Raw genomic sequence first — 22,206 nt, 5'->3', positions numbered from 1 at the left:
CAGGCCCTAGTCAGAACGATATATTCAAATAAAGCCCAGCAGTTGGATAAGTTGAGAACAGTGGTGCTGTTGTCCAAGTGCGGCAGTGCAGCTGTTAACCTGCGAGTGTGAGGCTCCCAGCTGTTCACAAGCTTACTGCCTCCACCAGTAACCTGCTGCAGGAGTGGCAGATTGCGTGACTGCTGCAGGGCGTTGGGTGATGACGGTGCAGTTGGCTCACCTGCGTCCCCGAGCTTCCTCGCTGCCCTCCGCTGGTCCGCGGGATCGGTGCGTTCACCTCCGCTGAAAGGACACAAACTGGGTCAGCACACCCCCGAGCCAGTGTGGAAAATCACTGGGACTCAGAGGAGGAGAATCGTGGAGGGCACGGGAGGAGACCATTCAGCCCATTGGGTCTGTGTCAGGTCCCAGCAGAGCAACCCTATTCCCTGCCTTTTTGTCACAGCCCTGCAAGTTATTCTCCCAACATTCCCCTTCCCGTTCCACTGTTGACTCTGTTCCCACCATCCCCACAAGCAGTGAGTTCCAGCCCCTCACCTCTCTCAGTAAAAACAGTTTTCCTCAGACTCCTTCAGTTTGTCTCTAAACCGGCCCTGATCTTCTCCAGCTCCATCCAATCTCTTTCGCTCCATCAGCACAACCCCAGCTTCTCCAGTCTAACCCTGGAGCTGAAATCCCTCATTCATGGAACCTTTTCCGTAAACCTCTCCTGCATCCTCCCTAGAGCGTGGGGACTAGAACCAGAAGCATCACGGCTTGGTATAGCAACTGCACTGCCCAGGACCGCAAGAACCTGCAGAAAGTTGTGGACACAGCTCAGTACATCACAGAAACCATCCTCCCCTCCATGGACTCTGTCTACACTTCTCGCTGCCTCAGTAAAACAGCTAACATAATCAAAGAACCCCCCCCCCCCCCACCCTGGACATTCTCTCTTCTCTCCCTTCCCATCAGGCAGAAGATACAAAAGCCTGAAAGCACGTACCACCAGGCTCAAGGACAGCTTCTATCCCACTGTTATAAGACTATTTAACGGATCCCTAGTATGATAATTTGGACTCTTGACCTCACAATCTACCTCATTATGACCTTGTGTCTTATTGTCTACCTGCACTGCACTTTCTCTGTAACTGTGACACTTTATTCTGCATTCTGTATTGTCTTACCCTGTACTACCTCAATGCACTGTGTAATGAATTGATCTGTATGATCGGTGTGCACGACAAGTTTTTCACTGTACCTTGGTACAAGTGACAATAATAAACCAATACCAGGCAATGTTCCCTTTGTGGTCTAGCCACTGTTATATAGTCAAACAGTACAGAAACAGACCCTTCAGCCCATCAAGTCTGCCACAGCAACCAAGCACCCATTTACACAAAATTATGTATAATTTATGTTTGTTTTTTTACTCATCTGATGCTCTGTGCCTGTGATGCTGCTGCAAGTCAGTTTTTCATTGTACCTGTGCACACGTGGGCTGTACGTGTGCGTATGACAATAAACTTGACTTTGACACTAATCCTGCACCAATCCCATTTTTATTCTCCCCACATTCCTATCAACACCCCCCAGATTCTGCCACGCACCTACATACACACTGGGGGCCAGTTAACCTACCAATCCACATGTCTCTACGATGTGGGAGGAAACTGGAGCACCCCGAGGAAACCCATGTGGTCACAGGGAGAATGTGCAAACTCCACACAGAGAGCAGTGGTCAGGATTGGACACAGGTCGCTGGAGCTTCAAAGCAGCGGCTGTACTGGCTGTGCCCCTGTGCTGCATAATCTGCGTGATATGTACAAGTCCAGTGTGACTTCACTACTTTTGTACTGTTTATATCTCTTTATGAATCCCAGCGGCTCACCTACTTCATTGACTGTTCTCTCAACGTGCCCTCCCACTGTCCGGGGTGTATCCCCAGGTCCCTCTGTTCCTGGGCACCCTTTAGAACTTTGACAAGAGCACTGGGGCATGTGAACACCAATGGGAGCCTTCGGGTGTCTGCTCGGACTTGGGCAGGTTCGGACTTCCAGCTGGTGTTTACATATCCCAACTCAGGATGCTGTTCCAATCGGAGCCATTGGATGTCCCAATCCACTGCTTGGGAAAACTCCCAGCTATGAGGGAACATGGCATTAAGATATTTATTTATTGGTCACATGTACATCGAAACACACAGTGAAATGTGTTTTTTTGCATTATTCAGAATGTGCTGGGGGCAGCCCGCAAGTGTCGCCACACTTCTGGTGCCAACATAGCAAGCCCACAGCTCCTAACCTGTACGTCTTTGGAATGTGGGAGAAAACCGGAGCACTCGGTGGAAACACACGCAGACACACGGGGAGAAGGTACAGACTCCTTACAGACAGCGGCAGGAATTGAACCAAGGTTGCTGGCACTGTAATAGCATTATGCTAACCACTACACTACCATGCCGCCCCTAATAGTGGTTCTGGTTGAATCATTGCCTCATCTGCCTACTCGAAACAGAAAAAATTCCTTGACACTTTCCGATCGGAACAGGGGAGAGATTTCCACAGTTTCCTCACCAATACTTATCACTCAACCGTAGTCAAGAAAACAATCAAAGTAATGGCCAAGTGTTTACGTCCGCCGTGTGGTAATTTGTTTTTACAGCTGGCACATCACAACAGTGACTCCTCTTCACTGGCTGGAGATCTCCACCTCATATCCGAAGTGACAAGTGGCACACTGGCATAGCTAACAGAGCCACTGCCTCACAGCCCCAGCGACCCAGGTTCAATCCTGACCCCGGGCGCTGTCTGCTAGGAGTTTTTACATCCTCCCTGTGACCGTGTGGGTTTCCCCCCGGGTGCTCCGTTTTCCTCCCACATCCCAAAGACATGCAGGTTGAAGAGTTAATTGGCCGCTGTAAATTGCCCCAAGTGTATAGGTGAATGGTAGAAGCTGGGGGGAATTGATGGGATGTAGGGAGAATAAAAAAGTGGGATTAGTGTAGGATTAGAGTAGGTGAATGCTTGGTGGCCAGCACGGATTTGGTGGGCCAAAAGGTCTATTTCCACGTCGTATGGTTCCATGACCCTAGGACGATGAGTCTACGAGTACCAAGCTTGTAACATGATTCATTAAGCTGGGACCCGATACGTGGCCAGACCAGGTTTAAATGTCCCAGTTTAAGGAGGGCCAGGAATTCTCCCAATGTCCAGACCAAACACCACCCACCAGAAACATGTCAACCACTCATTGGTCTGCTTGTTTCTGTGGGATCTTGCTGAGCACAGGCACTGCCCATCAACATGACACTGGGCGGGTTGCACACTCCAATGTAGGAAAAACAAATCCTTACCTCAACGATGAGGAAAGCCTTTCTCCCAAACTTTTTGAGTTTCCCACACCATCACAGAGCAGCTATAATATCACCTATTTATTTACTCAAAAACCTGAATAAACTCACATTTAAAACATTCATGATTTTATTGCTTAATTAATGAATAATTGAGAAATGTGTGTTTACTCTGTGCTTTAATGTGTCATTGTGTAAGTTACTTGGCGTGGGTCCAGAGCTGACAGGGAGGCCCTAAATATGTTGCAATATCAGCTCCCAGATTCCAACCCGTGTTCAGACTTGTCCGTGTATCATGTGTGATCTTGGCCTCTTGGCATGATCACGGAGGTTGCAGACTCAGCCAATATGCAAGAGGGAGCACTGCCCCAGGGAGGATTAGCTGCGCTGGTGGTGGGGGATCTATTGCTGTGTGTTTGGAGCTGTCTTGGACAGAAGCCACATAAATGTATTGAGGTGATCTTAGATGGAGAGGGTCTTACTCTATTGGCCTAAATGGCACCCTGGTTCATCCCTCATGGACGAGGAAGAAGGTATGCTAATTAGGTTAGGAGCCTCCCTGGTTAAAGGGTGAACGTCATGGGTTGAAACCAAGCCATACCCCAGCATATAAGATAAGGTATCTTTATTAGTCACATGTATACCGAAACACACAGTGAAATGCATCTTTTGCGTAGTGTGTTCTGGGGGCAGCCCGCAAGTGTCGCCACACTTCCGGCGCCAACATAGCATGCCCACAACTTCCTAACCTGTATGTCTTTGGAATGTGGGAGGAAACCGGAGCACCAGGAGGAAACCCACGCAGACACGCAGAGAATGTACAGGCTCCTTACAGACACTGGCCAGAATTGAACCCGGGTTGCTGGCGCTGTAACAGTGTTACGCTAACCGCTACACTACCTTCAAAAACACTCCAGTGGTTTTAGTGCTTCAGGACGTCTTGAGGCTGTGGAAGGTTCTGGAAGCTGGAGGAGGAACCCTAGCTTCCATGATGATTTTTGGGAATATATTGCCCACAGGGTTGGGAAGCTTCTTGGTGATTTGGATTCATTCCACACTGGGCAGTGGACAGCCACCTTATTGATCTCTTCACAACATGGCATGGATCTTGGAGGAACCGAGGAGTATGGTTTTCTGGTTTTGGTACATGGTTTTCTGAAAGTGGCATCACAGGTAGACAGGGTGGTGAAGAAGGTTTCTGGCACACTGGCCTTCATCAGTCAGGGCAATGAGTACAGAAGTTGGGATGTTATGTTGCAGTTGTACACGATGTTCGTGAGGCTGTATTTGGAATATTGTGTTCAGTTTTGGTCACCCTGCTATAGGAAAGATGCCATTAAGCTGGAAAGAGTGCAGAGGAGATTTACGAGGATGTTGCAGGGACTCAAGGGACTGAGTTATGGAGAGGGGTTGAACAAGTTGGGACCTTTTTCATTGGAGGGCTGATCTCATGGAGGTGTATAAAGGTGTACATTCTCCCCGTATCTGCGTGGGTTTCCTCTGGGTGCTCTAGTTTCCTTCCACATTCCAAAGACATACAGGTTAGGAAGTTGTGGGCATGATATGTTTGCACCGGAAGCGTGGCGACACTTGCAGGCTGCCCCCAGAACACTCGACGCAAAATACTGTTTCGATGTACATGTGACTAATAAAGATACCTTATCTTATATGCTGGGGTATGGCGTGGTTTCAACCCATGACGTTCACCCTTTAACCAGGGAGGCTCCTAACCTAATTAGCATACCTTCTTCCTTGTCCATGAGGGATGAACCAGGGTGCCATTTAGGCCAATAGAAGGTCATAGATAGGGTGAATGCACATAGTCTTTTTGCCCCGGAGTTGGGGAATCAAGAACCAGAGGGCATAGGTTTAAGATGAGAGGGGAGAGATTTGGTAGGAACCTGAGGGGCAACTTTTTGACCCAGAAGGTGGTCAGTATATGGAACAAGCTGCCGGAAAAAAGTGGTTGAGACAGGTAAACAGCATTTAACAGGTACTTAGACAGGTAGATGGATAGGAAGAGTTTAGAGGGATATGGGCCAAATGCAGGCAAATGGGACAAGCTTAAATGGGCATTCTGATTGGCATGGATGAGTTGGGCCTTAGGGCCTGTTTCCGTGCTGTGTGACTCGATGACTCTATGACTTTCTGACTGCTACAAACACATCTGACCCCAAAGAACACAAGTAGAAGAAACAGGAGAAGGCCTTTCAGTCTTTATGCCTGCACTGCCATTCAATAAGATCATGGCTGATCATTTACCTCAGCCCCACTTCCCTGTACTAGCCCCATATCCCTTCATACCCCTAACATCTATCCTGCTCTGTCTTCAATATATTCAGCCACTGAGCCTCCTGGGTGAGAGCTCCAATGCTCCATCGCTGTCTAGGTAAAGAAATGTCTTCCCATCTCAGTCCTGAATGGACAACGCCTTATTCTGAGTTATCGACACCCCACCATCCCTGCATCCACCAAATCAAACCCCATCAGAATTATGTAAATTTCAACGAGATCATCTCTCATTTCTCTAAATTCATGAGAATATAGGCCCAACCTGCTTAATTTCTCCTCCATGGAAACCACAAGGGTGAACCATCTGGTATTTCAATAATATCATTTGGAAACAAAGTTAGAAGACGTGGACCAAAGTCTAAAGGTTATGACTGTCCCACAGAACAAGATGTTGAACCGACAAAGCTTGCCTTAAAACAATCTTCCGACTGGTTTACCCCTTCAGAAGACCGGGAACTCTCATCTTTCTGGCCTTTTAAACCCATCTCTTTGATCAAGCCTTTGATCTTCTGCCCTAATAACACCTTTGCTTGCATTGAATGTTGTGTAATTACATTGCAGGTGCTTCCTACATAGTTTCATTGTGTAGCTAAGCTATTTCATCAGATACTTGGTGGTGCAAGAGTCGGAAATCCAGTTTCTTTTTTGTTATTGGTTTTGACTGCTGACTCCCCACTCTCTGCATCCCCCACTCCCTGCAGGGGAAGGAGTAGACGTGGCACAGTCTGATAGACACCAGCTTCACCTTGCCCACTCTGAGCGGAGAAGGAATAAACAATAAATTCTAAAAACCTGGCAATAAAAAACCTCCTAATCATAAGTAATAATGGCCAGAAGATTACCTGTGCATGCCCACCCAGAGTTGTAAACATCCACCTAGTTCACTAATAACCTCCAGTGAAGGAAATCTGCCATCCTTACCCCGTCCAGCCGATACGTGACTCCAGATCAGCAATGCAGTTGACTCTTAAATGCCCACTGAAATGTCCCAAAAAACTACTTACTGAAGGGGAATTAGGGGTGGGTAATAAATGTTGCCTTTACCAAAGGATGTCCACATTCTGCTAAAACGAATAAATAAAAACTAACACTTCATGAGTGGACTCCAGGCCAGTCCAAGGCCATTGCTGCTCAGTGAAGCAAGGACCTTTGCTATTGTTTCCCCCACACTCAACAACCCAAGGACTGTCCGGCGCTCCTAAGACATCCTACCTGAGACCACGTCACCCAGGTCTTCAGACTAGCACCTTATTGGCTGCACTGTTCAATAGGTTCTCAGTCCCAATGCGGGGATTTGACCCAAGGCGTCAACATTGCCTTTCCCCCCTCCCCACGGATGCTGCTTGACCTGCTGAGTCCAGCAGATCGTTTGCTGCTCACTAGTAAACCAGGTGATGCTTCAATCCTCGTATAATTGTCATGCATTGACATTTCTGATCCTTTTAGTTAGAAGGAAGCTACATCTTACATTTCTATAATGCCTTGAATGGTCTTGGGGCATCCAATATTTCTCATATTAAATCTCCTATTTCCTGACAACATAGAAAGAGTCCACTCATCCCATTGTCTATGTTTGCTAACAGAGCATTTCCATCAGTCCAGATCCCCCAGTTATCTTCATGTTATCTCTTCTCTCCCACATCTGTATGATTGTCCCACCACTCACCTTCACCAGGAGTAAGTTACAGTCACCAAAATATCTCCCAACCTGTACGTCGTTGGGATGAGAGAGAGAACAGGAGCATGCGAGCGTTTGGGGGCGGGGGTGGGGGTGTGGAATCCCACTCAGGCAGAACATGCAAACTCCACACAGACTGCACCCGGGGTCAGGATCAAACCCTGGTCGGCAGAGCTGTGAGGCAGCAGCACTACCTGCTGCATCACTCTGCCACCCACTGACACCAGAACACTCTGCAACACCACCGTTCAGGTGGAATCCTCATCGTATTGTGGGGGGGGGGGGGGGGGGGAGGAGCAGGACAGGCAATTTGCAAGCTCCAACAAACAACGAGGAGAAAATGACCAGATGATCTGTATTTTTAAGTGGGTCTGTGAGAAGCGGGAGTGTGCTCTCAGCATTCCTGATTACTACCCCACCATCAGGCAGATGTCAGTGCCTGAATATCAGATGCCTCAGGATCTCTGCTGAGGAAACAAATGATCCAGGCAGCAGGCTGAACTCAATAAATATCTCAGTCACATTGCATTGCATACATTAGACTGTGACATTGGCTTTGGGACAAGTATTAGTTCCAGGACAGTGCAGCAGTTAGCGTTATGCTTTACATCACCAGCGACCCAGGTTCAATTCCGGCCACTGTCTGCTTGTACGTTCTCCCCACGTCTGCGTGGGTTTCCTCCGGGTGCTCCGGTTTCCTCCCAAATTCCAAAGACGTATGGGTTCGGAAGTTGTGGGCATGTTATGTTGGCGCCAGAAGCATGGCGACACTTGCGGGCTGCCCCCAGAACACTCTACGCAAAAGGTGCATTTCACTGTGTGTTTCGATGTCCACGTGACTCATAAAGAAATCTTATCTTAAGCATTGCCCAATCCTTCTTCAGATGGCATTGTCTCTGTCCAACAGGGAGCTGTTCACCACATCTCCTCCCCTCCCACATCGCAGCACTCCCTCTGCACAGACATGCATGCCAACACTCTGACTCACAGGCAACCACGGTTAACTAAATATGAATTAATTGTGTTTACTTAATGTTAATTGATTGTGTTGGATTAGCAAACTGGTTAATGGCCTGCATCTCACAGAGGGTATTATGTGTACGGCAGGGACTGGCTTGAACTGCCTTGGGGTTAGAGATATATTGAAAGAGATTGTAAGGGAAGTCTGATGTTTGAAGCCAAAATGGTGCTATATGTGAACTCAGTAATGAGTCAAACCACCTGATTCCTGCTCGACCCAACAGGTTAGGCAGCATTGTGCTCAATGTATTCAGGAACATCAGCTAATTACAGAAGTTGTTTGCTGACATTGACTTGGAACAGGATGCAGAGTGGGAAATATCTGCACTCTGATCTGACTACAGATTGCCTTCGTTGACATCAGAGTTTTACTCTGACTCCCTGTCTGTGCCAAATTCACCCGGGTTCAGGAACTGCCTGGAAGTCTCAGAATTAATAACACCAACAGTGGATGGTGTAAATTAAAGCAAAGAAAAGTGGAAACAAACAACAGGTCAGGCAGCAGCTAATTGGAGCCATAGACAATCTGCTGCAGGAACACAACAGGTCGAGCAGCATCTGTGGGAGGGAGAGGAATTGTCAACGTTTCTGGGTCAAGACCCTGCATCAGGACTGAGCGTGGAGAGGGGAGATGGTTAGTATAAAGAGAAGGGGAGTGGTGAGAAGGGGCCTGAGGTGATTGGTGGACTGAGGAGGGGTGTAAGATGACAGGCAGGTTGTCCCAGGTAGGGGAGGGGAGGGGAAGGGGGGGGTGGAGTTGGGACTCAGTGGCAGGTGAAAGAGGAGTTAGTGGGACGTGGCCCAGTGGGTAACGTTCTGGCTCAGGAGAATGTGGGCTTAATGTCCCAGTCCTGAGTTGTTGGGACCCATCATCCAAACTTGCACTGTTAAAATTGAGGCTTGTCCACTCACTTAATCTGAGAGAAGGATTCCAATGGCTTTGTCTACAAGGGTGGAGGGGTCAAAGGAGTTCTTTGTGTCCTATCCAAAACTTACCCCTAACCTACCATTTAAAGTGAATGATCTGGTCATTAGTACACCCTTCTTTATGGGAGCTTGCTGTCTACAAATTAGCTGTTGCCTTTCCTACATTATAACAGCAGCTGCATTTTAAAAGGCTTTGGGACATCCTGATGCTATAAAAATACAACTCTATGTACCTATGAAAGAGACACCAGTCAGACAGCCAACACTCCAACCAGGTACAACCCTGAGGAGAGGTATCAAGACCCAACAACATGGATGTCACTCCACGGACAGTGCCCCAGTTCCTGAGTGTTTCCAACCAGTTTTTGGCCCCGACCTTTCTAGTTCATTAAGATATTTGCATGAAGTCAGCGTAGATTAATAAAAGCAAATCATTTGACACAAGAGATTCTATAGATGCTGGAATCTGGAGCAACACATGCAAAATGCTGGAGGAACTCAGCAGGTCAGGCAGCATCCATGGAGGGAAATAAACAGTCGATGTTTCGGGCCGAGACCCTTCCTCAGGACTGGAAAGGAAGAGGGGAGAAGCTGGAATAAGAAGGTCGGGGTTTGGGGCGGGGGGGGGGGTGAAGGAGCACACGCAGGCAGGTGACAGGTGAGTTCAGGTGAGGGGGGGGAAGGTAAGAGGGTGGTGGGGGGGGGAGAAATAAGAAGCTGAGAGGTGATAGGCAAAGGGCTGAAGGAGGAGGAATCCGGTAGGAGAGGGCAGTGGACCATGCAATAAAGGAAAGGAGGCAGGGAATAGATGGGCAGGTCATGAGGATGGGGGAAGGGGGAAGGGGGGGGGCTACAGGGATGAGTCAAAGGAGAAAAAGAAAAAGGGTGAGAGAGAAGAGGGGAGGGGTTACTGGAAGTTAAAGAAATCAATGTCGAAGCCATCAGGTTGGAGACAACCAAGGCACACTGTGAGGTTTTGTTCCTCCAACCTACGTCTGGCCTCAACTTGACAGTAGAGGAGGCCGTGGACAGACATGCCGGTATGGGAGTGGGATGTGGAATTGAAGTGGGCGGCCACCGGGAGATCCTGGCCGTTGAGGCGGACGGAGCGAAGGTGCTCGACGAAGCGGTCACCCAATCTGCGTCGGGTCTCACTGATGTACAGGAGGCCGCACCAGGAGCACCGGATGCAATAAATGACTCACAGGTGAAGCGCTGCCTCACCTGGAAGGACTGTCTAGGGCCCTGAATGGTGGTGAGGGAGGAGGTGTAGGGACAGGTGTAGCACTTAGTGCGGTTGCAGAGATAAGTGCCGGGAGGGTCATCAGTGGGGAGGGACGAGTGGACAAGGGAGTCACGGAGAGCGCGATCCCTGTGGAAAGCAGAGAGTGAGGGGAAGGGGAAGATGTGCCTGGTGATGGGATCCCATTGGAGGTGGCAGAAGTTGCGGAGAATGATGTGTTGGATGCAGAGGCTCATGCGGTGGGAGGTGAGGACAATGGGAAACCTGTCCCTGTTATGTCGGGTGGGGGGGGTGGGCAAGGGCAGACTTGCAGGAAATGGAGGAGATGCGGGTGAGGGCAGCATTGATGGTAGTGGAAGGGAAACCCTGGTTACTGAAGAAGGACATCTCGGATGTCCTAGAGTGGAAAGCCTCACCATGGGAACAGATGCGGCGGAGGCGGGGGACCCGGGAGAAGGGGATGGCATCCTTGCAAGTGACTGGGTGGGAAGAGGTGTCGTTAAGGTAACTGTGGGAGTCAGTGGGTTTTGAAAAAATGTCGGTGGATAATCTGTCTCCAGAGATGGAGACAGAGAGATCAGGAAGGGGAGAGAGGTGTCGGAGACAGACCAGATAAATCTGAGGGCAGGGTGGAAGTTGGAGGCAAAGTTGATGAAATCGATGAGCTTAACAGGAAGCAGCCGCAATGCAGTCATCAATGTAGCAGAGAAAGAGTTGGGGTGTGTCACCAGTGTAGGCTTGGAACATTGACTGTACTACGTAGCCGACAAAGAGGCAGGCATAGCTGGGGCCCGTGTGAGTGCCTGTGGCTGCAACTTTAGTTTGGAGAAAGTGAGAAGAGCTGACAGAGAAGTTGTTGAGGGTGAGAACTGGTTCTGCCAGACAGAGGAGGGTGGTGGTGGAGGGGAACTGGTTGGAGCTGTTGTCCAGAAAGAAGCGGAGACCCTGAAGGTCTTCCTGATGGGGAGGGAAGTGTATCGGTACTCGACATCCACAGTGAAAATGAGGTGGTCAGGGCCAGGGAACTGAAAGTTGTTGAAGTGACGGAGGGCTTGCAAAGTGTCACGGACGTAGGTGGGAAGGGACTGGATCGAGGGGGACAAAATGGAGTCAAGATAAGAAGACACGAGTTCAGTGGGGCAGGAGCAGGCAGAACCAAAGGGCCAACCGGGGCAGTTGGGTTTGTAGATCTTGGGTAGGAGGTAGAAGTGGGCAGAGCGGGGTAAGGAGACTATGAGGTTGGAGGCTATAGAGGGGAGATCTCCAGAGGAGATGAGGTCAGTGATAGTGCGGGAGACAATGGCCTGATGTTCCTTGGAGGGGTCAAGATTGAGAGATAAGTAAGAGGTGTCCGAGAGTTGACGTCTGGCCTCAGCAATGTAAAGGTCAGTCCGCCAGACTGCAACAGCACCACCCTTGTCTGTGGGTTTGATGGTGAGATTAGGATTGTTGCGGAGGGAGTGGAGGGCAGTGCATTCAGAGGGGGTGAGGCTGGAATAGGTTAGGGGAGCAGTGAAGTTGAGACGGTTAAAGTCCCATCGGCAGTTAGAGATGAAGAGATCCAGGGCAGGCAGAAGGCCAGGACAAGGTGTCCAAGAGGAGGAAGAGGGCTTAAGGAGGGAGAAGGGGTCATCCATGGGGGGGTGGGGAATCCTTGCCGAAGAAGTAGGCCCGGAGACAGAGGCGACAGAAGAAGAGCTTGGCATCATGGCAGGCGCGGAACTCATTGAGGTACGGGCACAGGGCGACAAAGGTAAGGCCCCTGCAAATCACTTCCCAACATTTTCCCCATCTGGAACCAAGTCAGGAACAAAGATCGTAGAGGCTGCATTTGGAATGAAATCTGGACTCCATTGCAGGGCACCTGTCATCCATTTTAATGGACGAGCATCTAGTTCCGGGAAAAGGGAATAAAACAAGCTTGGATTTTGGCTCCCTGCGAGAATGGCACTCTGCCATCCGGAAACACATTCCACACCATTTACGTCATGCAGGGTTGGGATTCAAAACTCTACACAACAGAATTCAACACAGCCAAAATTATCTTCTGGATTGCTATTCTGGATTGAGGCAGGAGAAAGTTCTGTACCCCAGCTGCCGAGTATATCCATGGGTTGTACACATGGGGATTGGACACCATAGAACAGGGAGCAGTACAGCATAGAAATAGGCCCTTTACTCCATGCTGTGCCAACAATGATGCCAATCCAAACTAATCTCATCCACCTGAACATGGTCCATATCCCTCCATTCCCTGCCTGGTCATGTGCCTGTCTAAACCCCCAAAAACGTTGCTAATGTACCTGCTCCACCACCTCCCCTGACAGCGTGTTCCAGGCACCTACCACTCACATGTAACAAAAGCTGCCTCGTAGAAATTCCTTAAAACTTTCTTCCTCTCGCCTTAAAGCTGCACCCTCTTGTATATGACATTTCCACCACGGGAAAAGGACTGAGAGTTGAAAGCGACCATCCGTGATTGTATCGACCTCCAGAGCGGGATCGAGGAGCCAAGCATCCTCTCCCTGCTCCTATTTTACGTTCACACACCTCATGTCAGGTAAATTAGGATGAGTTGCCTCACCAGTGAAAGTGAATTGGGTGTCAGCACAGAGCAATAAATATTCAGCGGGCCGGGGAAACACCTTCTGGACGATTCGACCTGGGTCAGGTGAGCTTTGCTGCATTTCTGCTGCATCTCTTCCCAATGCTCTCCACCATCTGCACTGGTCCGCCAGGCTGGGAGACGTTGAGCTCTTGGCGAACACTCAGCCATGTGGCTGACCACAGCTACACAGGAACACCAAAAGGTAGGAGTGGGAGTAGGCCACTCGGCCCGTCAATCCTGCCCCTCCATTCAATGTGACCACTGCCGAAATGCCCCAAGTCCATCTCCTCTTCTGTGCCTAATTCCCCAATCCTTCACAAATGTGTCTACTTTAAATACCTCCAGTGATCCAGCCTCCATATCCCCCTGGGGCAGAGAATTCCAGAGGTTTACCATGCTCCACGACAAGAGGTCCCACACACCTTAGGGTTAAATGTCCCCCACTTTATCTTGTAACTTTGTCCCTTGTTCAAGACTTTCCCACTAGTGAAAACATCTCCACGTCTACCTCATTAGATTTTATATATTTCAATAAGATCACCCTTTTCTAAACTCTAAGGGATAAAAATTTAATATTTTTAGCCATTCATGATAGGATACATCTCATCTCAGGAATTAGCCTGGTCAATTTTTCCTTGACTGCCTTCAATGCTAGCTAATCCTTCCTTAAATCAGTGGACCAAAACTGTGCACAGTAATCCAGGTGCAGCCTCTCCAACCCCTTGTACATTCGTAACAATACGTCGATATTTTGAAACGCCAACCCCTTTCCACTAAAGACCAAAGTTCCATTTGTCTTCCTAACTATTTGCTGCACCTGTCTGCTAACTTTTTTTTGATGTATGCACATGAACACATAGATCAATCAGTACTCCACTCATTTGCAACCTCTCTCCATCTAGGTAACAGTCTACCTTTTGTTTCCTCTTACCAAATTGCAAAACTTCACAGACATACATTACCATCAAAATCCAACACATTACAGTAGCATCACCTACATTAATGCATCGTCAGAAACTAAAACATATAAAGTGAGAAGCTCAGATAATAACCCTGTTCGCCATATTTGGAATGTACTACTATATGTGCAGTCGTTCTAATGACTGGTTCAGCACCACGGCTGGTAGAGGGGCTCATAGCTTGGGTGACTCAGGTTCAATCCTGACCTCTGGTGTTGTCTATGTGGGGTTTGCACGTTCTCCCTGTGACTCTGTGGGTTTCCCCCGGGTGCTCCAGTTTCGTCCCACATCCCGGGTTAGTGGGGTAATTGTCCGTTGTAAGTTGCCACTGGTGTGTGGGCGAGTGGTGTAATCTGGGTAGAGTCGGTGGGAATGTGGAGGAAACAAAATGGGATTAATATGGGACCAGAGGAAATGGGTGGTTGATAGTGGATGCAGTCACTGAAGGGCCAGTTTCAGTGCTGTATCACTCTGTGATACCTGGATTGGAACCTTCTCTCAGCTGGGAGAACAATCGTACACTGGGTGGCTGTTTCTGTTATTCCCCAGAAATGGCCCCGAGTTTCTGATTGCTGATGAGCCTAATCTTCCTTCCCACTACCTCTCTCACTCAACTCAAATACTCCTATGTGAGTGGTGGGTACCTGGAACACAGTGCCTGAGAGAGTGGTGGACCAGAGTCACTGACAGCATCTGGATGAGCACTCGAATCACCCGGGCTTAGAAGTCTACAGCCCAAGTGCTGGGCGATGGGATTAATATGGACAGGTGCCCATTGGTTGGCATGGACATGGTGGGCCGAATGGCCTGTTTCCCAGGTGCACGACTCTTATGACTTCATGGCTCTTCCAATGAAGCTCAAAGTGAGCTCTAGAGACAGTCTATGTGTTTAAAAAAGTTTGCAGTGATTTCTGGTAATGATTCTGGTATTCCCGTTTACAGCCCCTCTGGACCCATCTTTTGTTTATGCACTTGAACCATTGACACATCTCTTTGGTTAGTTCATCTCTCCTGCCCTCCACCCTATCACAGAATCCCTTCTTGTTCTCTGCCTCTTCCCTGGCCCCCTTCTCTGTAACCTGTTCTACTTCCAACTATTCCTAGTTCTAGTAAAAGGTCATTGGCTTGAAATAGTCACCCTATTCCTCCCTCCACTCCAGATGCTGCCTGACCGCACAATATGTAGAATATACTCCTGTCCGCAATATACAGATATGCAGAATAACAATCCGTTCTGGAAAAATAACACTCATGTACAATAATCAGAGGAAACAGATCTCAATCCCAAGTGCACAGGAGGTGGGTGAGAAAGACGCAAGAAAGTAGGAGCAGGAGCAGGTCAATCACCCCCTCAAACCTGTCCTGCCATTCAATGTGATCATGGCCAATCTGCCCCAGGCCTCTGCTCTGACAGCTCCCCAGGCTTTCAAACATTTATCCACCTCCTCGTTAAATACGTTCAATGTTCCGGCCTCCACAGCCCTCCAGGGGCAGAGAATTCCAGAGATTCACCACCTTCTGTGAAGCAATTCCTGTGCACCTCAGCTTGAAATGACCTCCCACTTACCTTGTAACTCTGTCCTTCCATTCAAGATCCCCCTCCCAGTGGAAACATTCAACATCTACCCTGTTGTCCCTCTTGAGGACCTTAGATATTTCAATAAGATCACCTCCTATTCTCCTAAATTCTAAAATACACAGATTTAACAATTTTAGCCATTCTTGATAAGACAACCCTCTCAGCCCAGGAACTAGTCTAGTGACCTTCTTCTGGACCACCTCTAACACTAGTATATCCTTTCCAAAATGGGACCAAAACTATCTACCATACTCCAGGTGCAGCCTCTCCTACACCCTGTACAATTGTAACAATACTCCTCTACCTTGAAATTCCAGTCCCTTTGCAATAAAGACCAGTGTTCCATTTGCCTTTAGTACTCGCTGCACCTGCTGACTAACCTTTAGTGATTCATGCACAAGAATACCTCTGTACCCCACTCATCTCTCCAGTCAGATAGCAGTCCACCTTTTGATTCCTCCCAAAGTGCATGACATTCAACACCATCTGCCAAGCTTTTCCCCACTCATTCAAACTATCTATAACCTCTTGCAGAGTCTCAATATCTTTATTGCAGCATATCATCCCACCTATTCTTGTTTCATTGGCACCGGTAGCCAACTCCGGCACTTAAACTGGGAAATGCTGGAAATGCTCAGCCAGTTGGACAGCATCTGTGGAAGAAGGAATGGAGTTAACATTCCAGGTCGTGCTGAGGGTTTCCAGCATCTTCTGTGCTTATTTCAGATTTTGAGGATCTACAGTTTTTTGATGGTCTATTATAATTTAAGTTTATATGTCAATTCACAGTGAGAGAGACGCCTCAGGGTAACCATTAAATATTTCACCTGTTAATGCTGACAGAGAATGGATAGAGAGGACTGTGACCTGCCCATGGGAAGATTCTTACTTCACCCCAGCTCCTTTCAATGTATGGAGCTGATTTGGCTGTATAAATTCACTGGGGTTTGTGGGGCACATGTCCCCGATGTATCAGCCCTGTCTTTCTCAATAACCTTCTCTGAGAAGGCCACACCTCTCCAATTCTGGCCTCCTGCACATTGCTAATTTCTAACTTGCTCTAGCATTCCTGACCTCTGGAGTTCAGTCCCAAACCCTCTTCAGTTCCCTTGCCTCCGTTAAGACGCTCCCAAAATCCAGCTCTTTGACCAAAAGTTTTTGTCACCTGTCATAGAGTCACCCTACATGGAAACAGGCCCTTCTGCCCAGCATATCCATGCCGACCATCAAGCACCCATCCATAACCATTCCATTTTCCTCTCACATCCTCATCAAACCCCCCTTCACCAACTACCCCTGCCACCATTTACACCAGGCGCAATTTACAGCGGGAAGTTAAACTACTGGTCTGTCCCCACCGACAATCCTCCTGACACTTATCCCTGCAACCGTACAGAGTGTTACACCTGCCCCTACACCTCCTCCCTCACCACCATTCAGGGCCCCAGACAGTCCTGCCAGGTGAGGCAGCGCTTCACCTGTGAGTCCGAGGGTGTTAGTTGTTGCATCCGGTGCTCCCGGTGCGGCCTCCTCTACACCGGTGAGACCCGACAACAGATTGGGTGACCGTTTCGTCGAGCGCCTTCGCTCCGTCCGCCGGAACAGCGAACTCCCGGTGGCCGCCCACTTCAATTCCACATCCCATTCCCTTACCGAAATGTCTATCTACAGCCTCCTCTACTGCCACGTTGAGGCCAGACGTGGGTTGGGGGAATGACACCTCATGCTCCACCTTGGTAGAAATCAACACTGATTTCTCTAACTTCCGGTAACCCCCCCCCTCTGTTACCCCCCTTAACCCCCCTTCCCCCCTTTCATTCCCGTGGCCTTTTCTCTTTCCCCTCCCCCACCCTCATGACCTGACCACTACCTCCCTCCTATTCCCCACCTCCTTCCCTCTATTCCGTGGTCCACTGTCCACTCCTACCGGATCCCTCCTCCTTCAGCCTTTTGCCTCTTCCACCTCTCAGCTTCTCACATCATTCCCGTTCATTCCTCCCTCCCCCACCCACCTACCTACCTTCCCCCCCCCTCACCTGAACTCACCTATCCCCTGTCTGTGTGTGCTTCTCCCCCTCCCCCAACCTTCTTATCCTGGCTTCTACCCTCTTCCTTTCCAGTCCTGATGAAGGGTCTCAACCCGAAACGACTGTTCATTTCCCTCCAAAGATGCTGCCTGACCTGCTGAGTTCCTCCAGCATTTTGTGTGTGTTGCTCCAGAATCCAGCATCTGCAGAACATCTTGTGTCTCCAACCTACTGATCTGCACGTCTTTGGGATGTGGGAGGAAACCAGAACACCTGGGGGAGCCCTACACTGTCACAGGGAGAACGTGCAAACTCCACACAGTCAGCTCCCGAGGTCAGGATCGAACCCTGGAGCTGTGAAGCAACATCACTATCTGCTGTGCCTATGCAAATCATTTCATAATTACACTTTGCTGCAGCTTTCCTGAAACATATTAGCTGCTTTTTCTCACCTTTTGATGATTTTAAAATAAATCCACTTTTGCTATAAAACACATCAAAGAAGTTTTTGAAACTGTGTCCTAATCTTCCACTCAGTTATATTTTCCTTCTTAATGCTTCATTGCAGGGTCTTGGAGTGGAAATGTGTGCAATAGAAATCCAAGTTGGTTTTGTTTCTCTGGGCCAGATTCAGCAACAATGCATGCATCGGCACATTTGCAGATATCCTCCATGCTGCACGATTGCAAATTTCTGCAGCAGACTTTTCCTGCAGCAATGGAGAAAGTGTTTAACTCCCCACTTGAGAGACCTGGCAACTCCAAAAGTGGCATCTCAATGCATAGAAAGTAGCCTTGCTCCAAGAGGCAAATCCAATGCAAACAAATGAATGAGAAGTTTACAGTGAATAAAGACATGCTGGATCAGAGGTCATGGGTGAGAATCCCAAACTTTGAAGTATTCAGCTCCTACAACATCAAGTGCATCGGTATTGGTGCACTCCCGGAGGTGGTATCACCCATGGGGCTGATCGTTTGAGGAGGAACCTGGGCAAAGAGCTAAGAGTACCATCCCCTTTACAGTTTAATGGGGCTATTGTAAAATTTCATCCGTCACTTTATGCCTGTTCTTAGGAGAGGAGTGACGTGGGCAGGCTTGGACTCGCTGTCCAATACATCTACTCTGTGGAGATTCTCATTGAATCCCCACAGAACTTATGGTGTTGCAAGTTCTGCCTCATTGATATAGCAGCCATGAAGGAGTATTCCCATGCTGGAATCAAGCAGCATTTCTCTCACCAGCTGTATCACTGTGCCTCTATCACTGTGGATCCCAGCACACAAAGGTCGCAAAAAAATGAACCATATATATGTAATGCACCTCATATGTAAATAGCACCTCATACTCCGTCGAGGCAGTCAACCTGGCAGCATGAGCATGGAATTCTCAAACTTCCGGTAACCGGTCTCCCTCTGTCCCTTTTCCCCCATTTTTTCTTTTTTCTCTCTCCTACTGATCCAACTGCCCCCCCATCACCCACACACTCCTCCCACCGGTTCCCCTCCCCACCTCCCTCCCTTTATTCCATGTTCCACCGTCCTCTCCTACCAGGTTCCATCATCTTCAGCCCTTTGTCACTTCCACCTGTCACCTCCCAGCTTCTGACATCACTCCCACTCTCCCTCCCCGTCCTTCATCTGCCTATCACCCCCCCTCACCTGGATCCACCCGTCACCTGCCAGTTCTTGATCCTCTACCCTTTCTCCCCTCTTTCTTTCCAGTCCTGATGAAGGGTCTCGCCCTGAAACGTCAACTGTCCATTTCCCTCCATAGATGCTGCCTGACCCGCTGACTTCCTCCAGCACTTTGTGTATGTAATGGCCAGCACAATCCCAAGAGTATTTCATGGGGAATGGTTCCTTTGAAGTTGCTGATTTTGCTACAGGAAATCCAACAGTTTACTTTCACAGAGCCTAATTAGCAATGTGATATTGGTGAGATCTTAAGTTTTAACATTATTGATTGAAGGTTTAAAAAAAATCGAGCAGGACACAGGGACAGATAGCCTGCTCTTCCTCAAAGTGCAAAGTCCACCCAAGAGAGCAGGGGTCCCTTGGTTTCATGTCTCATCTGATAGATAGTGGCTCCAACTTCTGACCCTTGAGCTTACAAATGATAGAAAGTGTCACATTTCTAAATAATATAGAAGCAAGAAGGAAAAGTCCTTGTTTTTTTTCCTGGCTTCTTCTGACCTGAAGTTAAGTGAAGTTCACAAGCATTTGCCAAGCACTTGCACTCCCCACCCAACAGCAATTAGCCTCTGTGACTGCAAGATACCTTGTACAAGCCGCAACAAAACAATGTTTTTGCAAAACATGATTATGAGCACATCTCCACCTCATAGTACATTGCGTGCTCTGTCATCATCTAAAGCACATCATTTATGTAATGTCAGGGAGAGCTACCAGTGCAATAAATAATTGAGTTGCAAAGAACCATTTAAACCTGCTGATACCCTTTGACTGGAATCATTGTTTCCACATTATTCGTAGTTCTACTTCCAGTTGCTCCTCCTTCAGAAATAACCCTGTGACTATGTTTTTTATAATTGAGCATTAAATTTCATTTTGTATTTCAATGACAACTTATGTTCTAATGCTCCTTCACACAGCAAAACATCCCAAGGCATTTTGCAGAGCTGATATCAAACAAAACCTGATACCAAGCTACATATTAGGCAAGGCAATGAAACCCTTGTCAAAAGGTGGGTTTTATACAGGGAAAAAATTGTCAGAGAGACAGGGAGGTTTTGAAATGGAATTCCAGTTCTTAGGCTCCTGGTATCTGGAGAAATTTAAAGCACTACTCAAATGAAGACACAAGAGACTGCAGATGCTGGAAGTCTGGAGCAAAGCAAAGGAGCTGGAGGAAATCAGTGGGTCAGGCAGCATCTGTGGAGAGAAGTGGAAGGTCGATGTTTCGGGTTGAGGCCATTCATCAGGACTGGCTGAGCCCCTGGCTGAAGAAGGGTCACGCCCCCGAAATGTCAACAGTCCATTTCCCTCCACAGATGCTGCCTGACCCACTGAGTTCCTCCAGCTCCTTTGTGTGTTACTACATAAATGCATATTTTTTCGTAGTTATTCTTTGCTGTAGCTCTCCTGAAGAGTGTTAAATGCCACCATGTGATAATTATTTTAAAATTATTCTCAATTCACTGTGAAACTAATTAAAAAGTATATGAAATTGATCCTGAGGTAATGGTTTTCCCTAAGGGACCATTATCTCTGCAGTATTAAAACAGAAGTTTCTACAGTTTAATATTATGCAAAATTTAGCTTAGAAAATGCAGGAAATATACAGGTGATCTGCTCACACTTCAGTGTAAAGTCTTCAACGAGTCGTTGGCTAATAGAAGCCACCTGATGGATTAATGTGATCAGGGCATTTTATAGTTGTTGACAGGCCAGCAGTATATTTTGAGCATTTGCAGTTAATAACTTTTTATTGCCGCTAATCAAATCAAACAATAATAATAAACATTTTATATAGCAGCTTTAACTAGGAAAATGTACCAAGGAGCATGATAGAGGTATTATGAAATTACCTTTGAGGCCAATACATAAAGAAACGTGGATAACCAAAAACTTGGTTAACGAGGCAGGTTTTAATGAGGAGAGAGAGTTAGTGAAGCAGAGAAGATTGGAAAGAACTTTAGAGTTTAGACACGAGGTATTTGAAAGCACTATGGCGGTGCAATTAAGATTAGAGGCATGCAAGAGGTCAGAATCGGAGGTGGGCAGATGTTTGCTGTGTTGAAGGATATTCGACAGACAGGGAGAACTGGGACTTGAATGTGTGTGTGTTGGAGGGGGGGGGGGGGAGGAGTTCATGATCATACCATTCCTGGGCCAGGAGCCAGAGCTGGTCAGCCAATACCAGTGGTGAGGGGAAATTGGTCCTCTGCAAAACCCCTTCCCCCGGTGTTGAATCCCCTCCACCCTCGCTACAAACTCTCAACCTCCTGCTCAAATTTATTGAACGCAAAATCCTGACAGCTCAAGTATTCCTTCTGGTACTTCCTGGGATGTGGTTACTGGTCCCTTTTCCAGCCCCAGCCTTTCTCAAACCACAACAATGTCTCTAGGAATCCACATGCAGTGTTTGCAACCCAAACCTCGCCCCCACTTGTTGGTTCAGTGCTTCCCTCAACAATGTGTAAACTTAGAGACGGAGGAGACTGCAGATGCTGGAAACTGGAGCAACAAGCAAACTGCTGGAGGGACTCAGCGGGTCGAGCAGCATCTGTGGGGGGGGGGGGGGTGCAAGGAATCTGTGGGAGTCCTGATACAGCATGAAATGTTGACAATTCCTTCCCCCCTTTCCAACAGATGCTGCCCGACCTGCTGAGTTCCTCCAGCAGATTGAATGTGTAAATTTAGATTCAAACACATTCATCCTGCAGTTGACCCAGTTAACTTCTTCTTCCCGAGTGCTCTTGCAACGAAAGTAGCTGCTTTGTGTAACGCTTGTTAAGCTGCTTTTACATTTGTCTGTCTGAGGCCACTCCTGTTGTATGCCAAGGGACATTTCATTCCAGGG

General features: G+C 48.1%; 1 protein-coding gene across 1 annotated transcript in view; it reads right to left on the bottom strand.

Annotated features, from left to right (window-relative positions):
• The window catches only part of LOC127584861 (uncharacterized), a 148,940-nt gene that overhangs the window by 17,382 nt on the left and 109,352 nt on the right, over positions 1–22,206 (bottom strand). Inside the window, exon 9 of the mRNA XM_052041829.1 lies at positions 221–282. Within this exon, the coding sequence (XP_051897789.1) occupies positions 221–282 (62 nt within the window). The remainder of the gene's footprint in view (positions 1–220; positions 283–22,206) is intronic.

Source organism: Pristis pectinata, chromosome 31 (assembly GCF_009764475.1).
Source record: "Pristis pectinata isolate sPriPec2 chromosome 31, sPriPec2.1.pri, whole genome shotgun sequence".
NCBI lineage: Eukaryota > Metazoa > Chordata > Chondrichthyes > Rhinopristiformes > Pristidae > Pristis > Pristis pectinata.
Note: the sequence above shows the minus strand (reverse complement) of the source record. Positions and strands in the feature narration are given on the sequence as shown.